General features: G+C 50.6%; 1 protein-coding gene across 1 annotated transcript; it reads right to left on the bottom strand.

Annotated features, from left to right (window-relative positions):
- Nucleotides 1–1,505: 1,505 nt before the first annotated feature.
- On the bottom strand, nucleotides 1,506–3,952 carry LOC146080123 (GSK-3-binding protein-like). Its single transcript, XM_083187038.1, has one exon. It carries the CDS (start codon nucleotides 3,684–3,686, stop codon nucleotides 3,144–3,146), a length of 543 nt encoding a protein of 180 aa, XP_083043164.1. The 5' UTR covers nucleotides 3,687–3,952; the 3' UTR covers nucleotides 1,506–3,143.
- Between the last annotated feature and the right edge of the window lie 6,606 nt (nucleotides 3,953–10,558).

Raw genomic sequence — 10,558 nt, 5'->3', positions numbered from 1 at the left:
TCCAGCTGTTGTTGAACTACACATCCCAGCATGTCCTGCTACAGTTTTACTATTTGGCCATGCTAAAACTGATGCACGGCATGCTGGGATGTATAGTAGTATTCCGCTTGGCTGTTTTAGTGGGGCGCTGCGCCCTGCCTGATTTTTAAAGAGCAAAATGCACCCTTCCCTGTTAGCAGCGCCCCACTAAAACAGCCTGGTGCCTGCCCAAACTGCTTACACGGGGAAGCCCAGCGCCGCCTTAGATGGTGATGCCCATCGCTTCCCCGGCAGGGGCAGGCCCGCCCCCTTTAGTGACAGCGTCGTCCGGGCCCACCCCTTTTCATGATGTCGCCGGCCCGGGACCGCCCACAAGTGTGACGTCGGCGGGCCCAGTCCGCCCCCCACCCCACCCATGCAGCGGCACCCTGCCCACAAAATTTTTTTAGAAGGAACACTATATAGTTCATCAACAGCTGGCACGTCAAGGTTAGCCATCACTGGTATAGTGTATTCCAGTCCTAAAACTGGGAAATGTACCAAAAAAAAAAAAAAAAGGGTATCGTTTGGTCTAGTTAAAAAACAGTATAACAGAATACACAATTAAACAAAATTGCGAGAATATTTTTTTTAAATATAAAATAATTTTATTGTACACATTTTATTCATAAGTCCTGAAACTCCAGGAACACAGTCATCAATGCTTCGGTACGAAGGGTACACTTTCCAATGGCCATCACTAAGGACCATTGGTTCAAGTTTATTCTTGTTAGCTTAAATCACGACCCACAACTATACAGAGCTTAGAAAAAAAACAAAAGCTACATAAAAAAAAACACCATATAATACACCGCCCTTTCAAAAAGTTTGGGTCTATTCAAAACAAAAGACAGCCATTAGTAGTGAGCGTCATCAAAAAGCACCAGCTACCAAGAATATAGGTGCAATGCTTGTAAGAAACTTGGGTCCATCTCACTTCTATGTTTGAAATTCTAATGCAGTATGGCAAACGAGGGAGAGTATGACCCCACAACACCATATTTGGCATCCTATACTCCTCGATAAGGAAGCTTATCAGAATGTAAAGTTACGTTGCTCCGAGCTCCAATCAGCATTCAGGAACCTAGACAATGGATTCCGCACTGCTGCTCAACTTGCAATCCTAAAGAAATCTGCCACCAGGAATAGAACAGTTATGTGTAGCATATTTAACCAATTTGTTCATTAGATCTAGAATAAATCTGTAGTTGTTGCATAAAATTCTATGTCTTCAGAAAAAAAAAAAAAGCTGACATGTATCGGTTATTATGTTAACCTTATCCAACGGTGGAAAAGAAACAGCATTGTATAACATGCAGACACCAGGAACTACAAGGTTTGAAATTAAATACAATATATAGGATGGTTTAACAGGGTCAAACGATCTTTAGTTGTAAAGGGCAATAGGATTGTTCTCAGGCTAAAACTACATCTACAGGAAGCAACAGAAAATATGCTTATTATAAGATTATTGGGGGGGGGGGGGGTAAGAATGTCATTCTAAGACTGCCATAGGATAATGCAAATAATAAATTAACTATGCTTCTTGCAGCAAAATGCTATTAGGGGGAGGGTGACCTGTTTGCGGAGATTTGCTATAGGTTACGTTATATAGACAATCCAAGCAGCCAGACCAATTTTGGACAGGCACACATCTAAATCCCCCAAAACACAGGAGTCTCTGAACATATCAAACCCGAGAATGGGGTGGGGGGGGGGGGACTACACTAAAATGAACCTATTTGGCGGCACACGAGGAAAGTTTCACATTAGCCAAAAAAATTTTTTTAAAAAGGTTATCCTAGGCTGTGTAACTGATCTGGCAGGGGTTGACCTTCAGTAAGTAACGCCAGCAAGCTCTTTGCCAGGCACAACAATACTGAGATACAAGCACATGCCAGTCTCTGCTCGCAAAACTGTAAACAAGGATAATTATGTAACACCAAATAAGGACAACAAAAACACGGTGTTCACCGACATGTCCACACCCAGATTGCCTCTGGGATAATTTGTAAGACTGTAGTGGCACATACACTTGTGCGCAGCACATGAAAGAATTACAAATGATGCAGGTAAAAAAGAAAAACAATACAAAAACATTACATATAGAATAAATTCCTAGGAGAAAAAAAAAAAAAAAAAAAAAAGAAAAAAAAAAAAGTGCTCGCCCATTGTTCACATTAGGATGCCCAATACAATAAGAGGTCAGAGCTATGTGAACCATTTCAAGTGTACTGTAAACAAAAGGGACTGTCAAACCCAAATAGGCCGCTGGCTCATTGCACATAACCTGGTTAGTAATTAGTAGCAGATCATTCTTGACCATTTTTGCTTGAGATTTCACAACCTAGTCTCTAGGTGACAGTCTTCCAAACTGGAAATAAAGAGGGGGATAGAGGACTGCACCAGCTGGGTGGCGATCAAAGACTTGCCGCAATATTGGGTAGAGAACATCTCAGAGGCTGGTAATGAAAGTCTGGACACCTGAGGTGCTAAATGGTTTCAAACTTTAATAAAGTCCACTGAGCTCAGCTCAAGCCATCTTGAGGTGTCGGTATGAGGGGTATTGGCTCAAGTCCTAGCACCATGGTTCACCTAGAAGACAGCTCAGAAGAAGTCCTTTTAACTCAGTGAAGGTCTACAGGTGGGTGGTGGTGACCATAATGTCAGAGGCAGGTCATTAGCCCAATAATCCATAGTATGTACTGTAGATTCATGACAGTCATAAACACAATAGTAAGGGAGATGCATTTAGCAACTTCAACCATGGTGGACCATTTGTGGTCGGGTCAGTCACCTCCTGAGCTTTATATGCCAACCCACATCATCACCAGCTCTACAGTGGAGTATTCATAGGCGATACCCGTCACCTCATTCCACTGGCAAAGCTTTTCATGCCTACCCACATCACCAGCCTTATGGTGGGCACTCCATGCCAGTCACCCCCTTATTGAGGTCTTTACATGCCAACCCACACCATCACCCATTGTAAGGAGGACCAGGCACTGGCCAAGGCACCCACCCCGTATAAAACAGAGCAGCCTGCAGAGGTGGGTCAGACGATCCGTGGAGGTTCTACTCCACATGGTCACACAGAATCATCCTCTCCCCGGGGCCGGGGATCATCACTGCACCGTGGTCTCGGTGGGCTCAACTACCTTGCACGGCCCGGGCTCGCCGATGGCGCTGGAGTCCTCCCCGGACATGTGCAGCCTCCTGACCGCCTCCTTGATGAGATTCCCCGAGAGCAGGAGCTCCTGCAGCAGCTGGTGGGGATCCTCTTCTTCCTCCCCGCCGTCCTCCGGGAGCCGGTGCACGCCGTGTTTCCTGCAGCTGCCCCGCACCCAGCCCCGGCCGCACAGCTGCTTGTTCCCCGCTACGTAGTGCCGAGGTCCCGTGTGCTGGTGGTGGTAGCGGCCGGCGCCTCGTGGGGTGCACACCGGGTACGGCGTGGTCCTGCCCCGCACGCAGGAGCAGATGGAGGGGGGCGGGCGGGTGACGGCCGGGGTCCTCAGGGCGCCGCCGTACTCCATGCTGCAGGAGGTCGGGCTGCGGTGGGCGCTGAGCTGCAGGGCTTCTCCTATGCGGGCCACCAGGGAGTCCACCTCCTGGGAGCCCACAGTGACCGACTGCTCCAGCAGCAGGAAGCTCTCCTTGCGGCACGGCATGGTTGGCAAGCACACGGACAGAGACAGCAACAGCAGTACCGCCCGGCTCCACCGGCCCTGTAAGGTAAGGTTTGTAAACAATGGCTGACGTAGTCCTTTGCTTGGACTGTACCACTTGCAAGCTCGAGGGGGGAGTGCGTCACTTACGACGACCGCTTCAGCGCGTGCTTGCTGTCGCTCGATGCATCTTTACCGTGCGGTTTGTGTGCAGACACTTTCCTCCGTCAGACAGCTCGCCAATCCGGGTGCCTTAATGAGAATAAGGTAACCGAACGGATCGTACCAACTGCAATCTCCCCCCTTTTGTCGTCTTCTGAACTCGGCCCCGCCTCTTTTTTTTATATTTGAAGGACCTCGTACGTTAGTGACGTCACCTTGTTGTGGCGTGTCTGTCAGGCAGTGTGCGAGGAGGAGGCGTGTCTGTCAGGTTGTGTGATGAAAGCCTAAGCGTGTCTGATAGGGTGTCTGAGGGGAAGGGGCGTGTCTTCCAGGGTGTGTGATGGGAGCCTAAGCGTGTCTGATAGGGAGTCTGAAAGGAGTGGGCGTGGCTAGAGGCTGAGCTTTCAGAAACTAGTACTACCTCTCAGCAGCTGAGTAGTAGGCAGCTGCAGTGGCTCACACACGGCGTTGTAAATTGTATCTGTATGTATATGTGCAGCAATGTGCTGCTGTAAGGCGGCTGCAGTGCGCTGCAGTGAGGGGAGGGTCGGCTGTGTGCTTGACCTGACTGTAACCTGGGGACAGCCAGCCTCCTTGTTATTATCTAGCAACTGCATAAACACCACCAGAAGTTGACTGGCTCCATATTTGCTTTGTTTGTAGTGGAATTGTAAAAACACTGGTGATAGGGGCCAAACCCCCCACACCATGCAGATAAACAGCTTGCATACTATACACAAGCCTATGGTGCAAAGAGAAACAGCAGAGGGTTGTTCAGCTATACAGTGATTTTTCTGACACATCTTGACGATTGATTCATTCATATTTGTAAACTATCAGTAAATACCGAGATGCTGATTTATCAACATCTGCTCATGTGCTGTGATAACATCGGAACAACTCGCAATGCGATAATTGATTACATACATTGCATGGATGTATCAATAATTGCACGCAGGGTCAGAGCTTGCATTAAAGCTCTGTCCATTCGATGGGTCTTTGCAGCACTATCAGGGTATTTTTTACGAAAAGTACTCCCGATGCTGTGCTGCATATGCGCCACCGCTGTTGACACCGCCACCACTGAGAGGTTAGTAAATAGATGTGCATGAAAGCCTTTAAAGTAATTTTTCATGAAAACTGCTCCAAAAGCCCATTAATACATTTCGGTGATACAAAAATAATATGAAATGGGTGTGAAAACACCATGGGCGAAATGTAATAGAGTGGGATTTTTTAGACTTTTGCGATTTTTGGTCAAAATCGGCCAAAATCGCAATTTTTCTAAAAATCGCACATGTAATAGGGTGCGATTCGAATTTTTTCCCGTGAATTTGCACATTTAAAAGATGCGATTTTCAGTCACACTGAAAATCGCATCCAGATGTTTTCCCATAGGAAACTATAGAACTCGCATATGTAATAGGATGCGAGTTCTATAGTCGCATATGGGACATTACCAAAAAGCGCAAAAAAAATAGACCAGCTTCTTGCTGGCGATTTTTACAGAAACATGCACAGATCATTGAGATCTGTGCATGCTTCTGTTGTAAAAAAAATAGTTAAAACAAAAAAGAAAAAGAAAAAACGGCGTGCGGTCCCCCCTCCTAATCATAACCAGCCCCGGGCTCAAAAAGCCGGTGCTGGTATAATAAAATCAAAGGAACAATCAAGTTGGGGTTCCCTGGATTTTATAAAACCAGCACCAGGCTCAAGGTCTGGCGCTGGTTCCCAAAATACGGGGGACAAAATGACTAGGGGTCCCCCTTATTTTAAGAACCAGCACCAGACCCAACCAGCCAGCAGGGTAATGCCACAGCCGGGGGACACTTTTTATATAAGGTCCCGCGGCCAAAGCATTAACCCCCTGGCTGGTCAGCAGGGGTCCTGGGGAAGTGGGGACCCCCCCAAAGAAGGGGTCCCCCCCCTCCAGGACTTACCAGCCCATGCTGAAAGTCCGGGGCTGTCCCCGATGCCCCTGGGCGGTGGGCATCGGGCTGATGTAAAGTGTAAAAAAAAAGAATATAAACTTTTGTTTTCTACTGTAGAACTATGAGTCCCAGCAAGCCTACCCCGCATGCTGGGACTTGGAGAACCACAAGTCCCAGCATGTGGGGCATTAAAGGGCCCGCTGGCACTTGTAGTTCTACAGTACAAAAAATAGGCCGCGGGACCTTATATAATAAGTGTCCCCCGGCTGTGGCATTACCCTGCTGGCTGGTTGGGTCTGGTGCTGGTTCTTAAAATACGGGGGACCCCTAGTCATTTTGTCCCCCGTATTTTGGGAACCAGCGCCGGACCTTGAGCCTGGTGCTGGTTTTATAAAATCCAGGGAACCCCAACTTGATTGTTCCTTTGATTTTATTATACCAGCACCGGCTTTTTGAGCCCGGGGCTGGTTATGCTTAGGGGGGGGACCGCACGCCGTTTTTTTTCTTTCTTTTTTTTTTACAACACAGCGCACTGTACTGAAAATGTGCCGATTTTCAGGACTGAAAATCGCACATTTTCAGGACTAAAAAAGCGCCCGAAATCGCACCATATCGCACTTTTTTGCCGCAAATTCGCATCTCATTACATATGCGAATTCGCGGCAAAAAATTTGATTTTTAAAGGTGCGATTTGGTGCGATTTTTTTCTTACGAAAAAAATCGCACCCTATTACATTTCGCCCCATATCTCACATTATTTTAGTGAAAATAATGTTCATAAATTGGCCACTATGGGTCCCAGTGACTGTATAGGAGAGTGCAGTATATTATCTTAACTAGGTGATTCATCGCGCCCTACGGGCGCTCTTCACACCGGCGTAAGGGGTGAACATTTGTATTGAGAAATATGGTTAGAATTGTATGAAAGATGCCCTGTATTGCAGCTTCTGGCAGTGGGTGAGGGTCCAGCGTGGCAGCACAGGAGTACCGGACGGTGGCCCTGAGTCAGTGTCTCCTCCTACTGGGTGGGAGTTAGGGTGCATGAGAGCAGGAGGCTGGGATATGAGGCATGATAGGGGTATGTGGGCAACACAGCGTCAGCGATTACCCAGTGGTGGAAGTTACGGTTCAGGAGAGCAGGAAGCTGGGTAGTGATAGGGGTGTGTGGGCATACGGGGGACTAAAGAGGGTGGTGGACACTGTGCAGCTTCTGCCAGTGGGTGAGGGTCCAGCGTGGCAGCACAGAAATACAGGAGTCAGTGTCTCCTCCGACTGGGTGGGAGTTAGGGTGCATGAGAGCAGGAGGCTGGGCGGTAAAGCATGATAGGGGAATGTGGGCAACACAGGGTGAGCGGGTCTCCACTGGCGGAAGTTACGGGGCAGGAGAACAGGAGGCAGGGCAGTGTCCTCCCACATTGATGGCAAAAGTATTTAACATCGGCCATAAACCATCGATTATTTGAAAATCATTGATGGTCGATGGGCATCCCTAGAACTGGAGGAGGGTGGGGGACAGTATGCAGCTCCCGGCAGTGGGTGAGCGTCTCCTCCCACTGGGAGGAAGTGAGCGTGCATGAGAGCAGGAGGCTGTATAATAGTGGTATGTGGGCAAGACATTGATAAAAGTTGTGGCGCTGGTGCAGAGGGCAGTGGGGAAACCTGCAGTGCGGCAGCCAGGGCCGTATTTCCCACCTAGGGGCGGTACCTGCTTGTGGTGGTACAGGATCCCCCATTGTCACGGGGTTACGTGAAATGCGGGAGCGGGGGCCGCGGTGGTCCGCTGGGGGGTGGAATTGCCGGAAGGGGGTCTGGGGGGTCTGCAAATTGCGGGAGGGGGGGTGGTGTGTGGGGATCCGCGGTTAGCGGGAGGGGGCGGGGGTCCGCAAATCGTGGGCGGGGGCGCGGGGGGGCTTGAATCGTGGGAAGGGGGGTCCGCAAATTGCGGGAGGGGGGTTGTCGGGGTTAGTGAATTGCGGGAGGGGGGGTTGCGGAGGTCCGTGAATTGCGGGAGGGGTGCGTGGGGTGCCGTGAGTCAAGGGGGGGTGGTGCCGGGGTCCGTGAATCACGGGAGGGGTCATGAATCGCAGGAGGGGGGGTGTGGGGGGTTGCCGTGAATTGCATGAGGGGGGCGTGAATCAAGGGAGGGTGGGCGCAGGGGGGTGGTGCGGGGGTCCGTGAATCGCGGGAGGGGGCATGAATCGCGGGAGGGGGGGTCGTGGGGGGTTCAGAATCGCAGGAAGGGGGGTATGGGGGGTGCCGTGAATTGCGTGAGGGGGGCATGGGCCCTTTTAATGCCGGGAGGGGGGGTCGCAGGGGTCCCGCGAATCGCGGGAGGGGAGGATGCAGGGGTCCTGCGAATCGCGGGAGGGGTCTCGCGGGAGGGAGGGGTCGCTGGGGTCCCGCGATTTGCGGGAGGGTCGCGGGGGTCCCGCATTTCGCGGGAGGGGGTGGTCGCGGAGGTCCAGCGAATCGCGGGAGGGGGTGGTCGGGTCTGGGACGGATATTAGACAGCACTTACATCGACAGCCATTACATCGACACCATTAGTTCGACAGCTCAATAGGTCGACATGGTTTTAGGTCGACAAACCATTAGGTCGACATGTCATTATGTCAACAGCTCATTAGGTCGACAGCTCATTAGGTCGACAGCTCATTAGGTCGACATGTTTTTAGGTCGACACTGCCATTAGGTCGACAGAGTCTATGTCGACAGTCAAAAGGTCGACATGGGTTTTTTCACTGTTTTTTTTTGGCCGAAATGTCGACACAGTCGACATGAACACAGTTTGAAGTGTACCGCAGCCGCTCGCTATGCTTCGGGCACGGTGCCTCGCTGCGCTCGGCACACTATTTTATTCTCCCACCACGCCCTAGTGGATAGTAGGGCATGAAATACCACCTGTCGGCACATGTCGGCTCAATAAACAGTGGAAAAACCCATGTCGACCTTTTGACTGTCGACATAGACACTGTCGACCTAATGGCAGGTGTCGACCTAAAAACATGTCGACCTAATGAGCTGTCGACCTAATGAGCTGTCGACCTAATGAGCTGTCGACCTAATGAGCTGTCAACATAATGACATGTCGACCTAATGGTATGTCGACCTAAAACCATGTCGACCTATTGAGCTGTTGAACTAATGGTGTCGATGTAATGGCTGTCGATGTAAGTGCTGTCTGACAATAGTCCGGATACCGGGGTGGTCGCGGGGGTCCCGCGAATCGCGGGAGGGGGGTCGCGGGGGTCCCGCGAATCGCGGGAGGGGGGGTCGCGGGGTTCCCGCGACTCGCGGGAGGGTGGAAAGCGGGGGTCCCACGAATCACGGGAGGGGGGGTGCGGGGTCCCGCGAATGGCGGGAGGGGTGGTCACGGGGGTTCTGCAAATCGCGGGAGGGGGGGTCGCGGGGGTCCCGCGAATCGCGGGGTCGCGGGGGTCCCGCGATTCGCGGGAGGGGGGGGGGGCAGGGGTCCCGCGATTCGCGGGAGGGGGGGGCGGGGGTCCCGCGATTCGCGGGAGGGGGGTTCGCGGGGGGGTCCCGCAAATCGCGGGAGGGGGGGTCGCGGGGGGTCCCGCGAATCGCGGGAGGGGGGTCGCGGGGGTCCTGGCAGAGGGTAGGGATGTGCAGGAGTAATGGTGGATGGTGGCTGTGGAGTAATGGTGGATGGTGGGCGTGTACTGTTACTGTAGCCCTGGCTGGGCGGGGGGAGGTGATGTCAAGGGGCTGGAACGTCAGACACATGAAAGTGAAACTGTTTTACACAGGAACGTTCTCCACAGGGGTTGAGTGACAGATCTGGCTAAATATATAAGAGATATATCTTAATAATAAAAGAATAATGCTGCTCCTCACCTCTATGGGGAGAATTCAGGGTTGTGCAATTATTATTTAATATCCTTTATTTATATGGCGCCACAAAGGATCCACAGCACCCAATTACAGAGTACATAAATTAATAAGCAAAACAGTGACCTACAGTTGAATACAGTAGAGGACAAGTACATGGTACATAGCCATTGCTGCATCAGCAGAGGACACTGAATAAGTATCCGGGTGGCAGAAAACTGTAAGATTTGGTGCCACTAAAGATGTTTTAAGTAAGAGAAGGAAAAGCATATGAGGGAAGAGGGTCCTGCTCGTGAGAGCTCACACTCTAAGGGCAATTGAAGTGTTGCTGTGTTCGTGTTCGCACAGCTGCCCGCAATGACATTATCATTATGTTGTTCCGTCATTTTGACAGGCTGTTAAGCAGAAGGACATAATTGCTAATTTTTGGTTTTCAGTCCCGATAATTAGAATTACCTATCACCACTATTCGCAGTAATAAGAAATTTGGGTTCAAGATTAGAACATGGGAACCCTTGGATTAGCATAAAAGTGCTTCGCTCGCCACAGGTTACTCTTCCCAATAGATGTGCATGTGTATAGTGTTTTGAGGCATTTAAACATTGTGGAAAATGACCCAGGTTTAAATACCCGGTTGCTTGACCCGGGTTATTTCACTCTGTTGCTTTTATGCTGGACCTCCACCCGGCGACGTGAAGGGGGCAATAGTTAAACCCCTTTCACACTGCACACATGGATCGGACCCAGGATCATGAGCCTGGGTCTGACTTGGCAGTGACCTGGGTCCAGTGCATTCATACTAAACCCGGATCGCCCATTATACAAAGGGTGACCCGGGTTTAACCCTTCCTTTTGATACGTCATCAACCCTGCAATATCCCGGGTTGAGGATGCGGTGTGAAAGGGGTATTATGCTAGCTCAGGGGGTCCCAT

This window comes from Crinia signifera, chromosome 5 (genome assembly GCF_055691185.1).
Source record: "Crinia signifera chromosome 5, ASM5569118v1, whole genome shotgun sequence".
NCBI lineage: Eukaryota > Metazoa > Chordata > Amphibia > Anura > Myobatrachidae > Crinia > Crinia signifera.
This window is presented reverse-complemented; position numbering and strand designations above follow the sequence as displayed.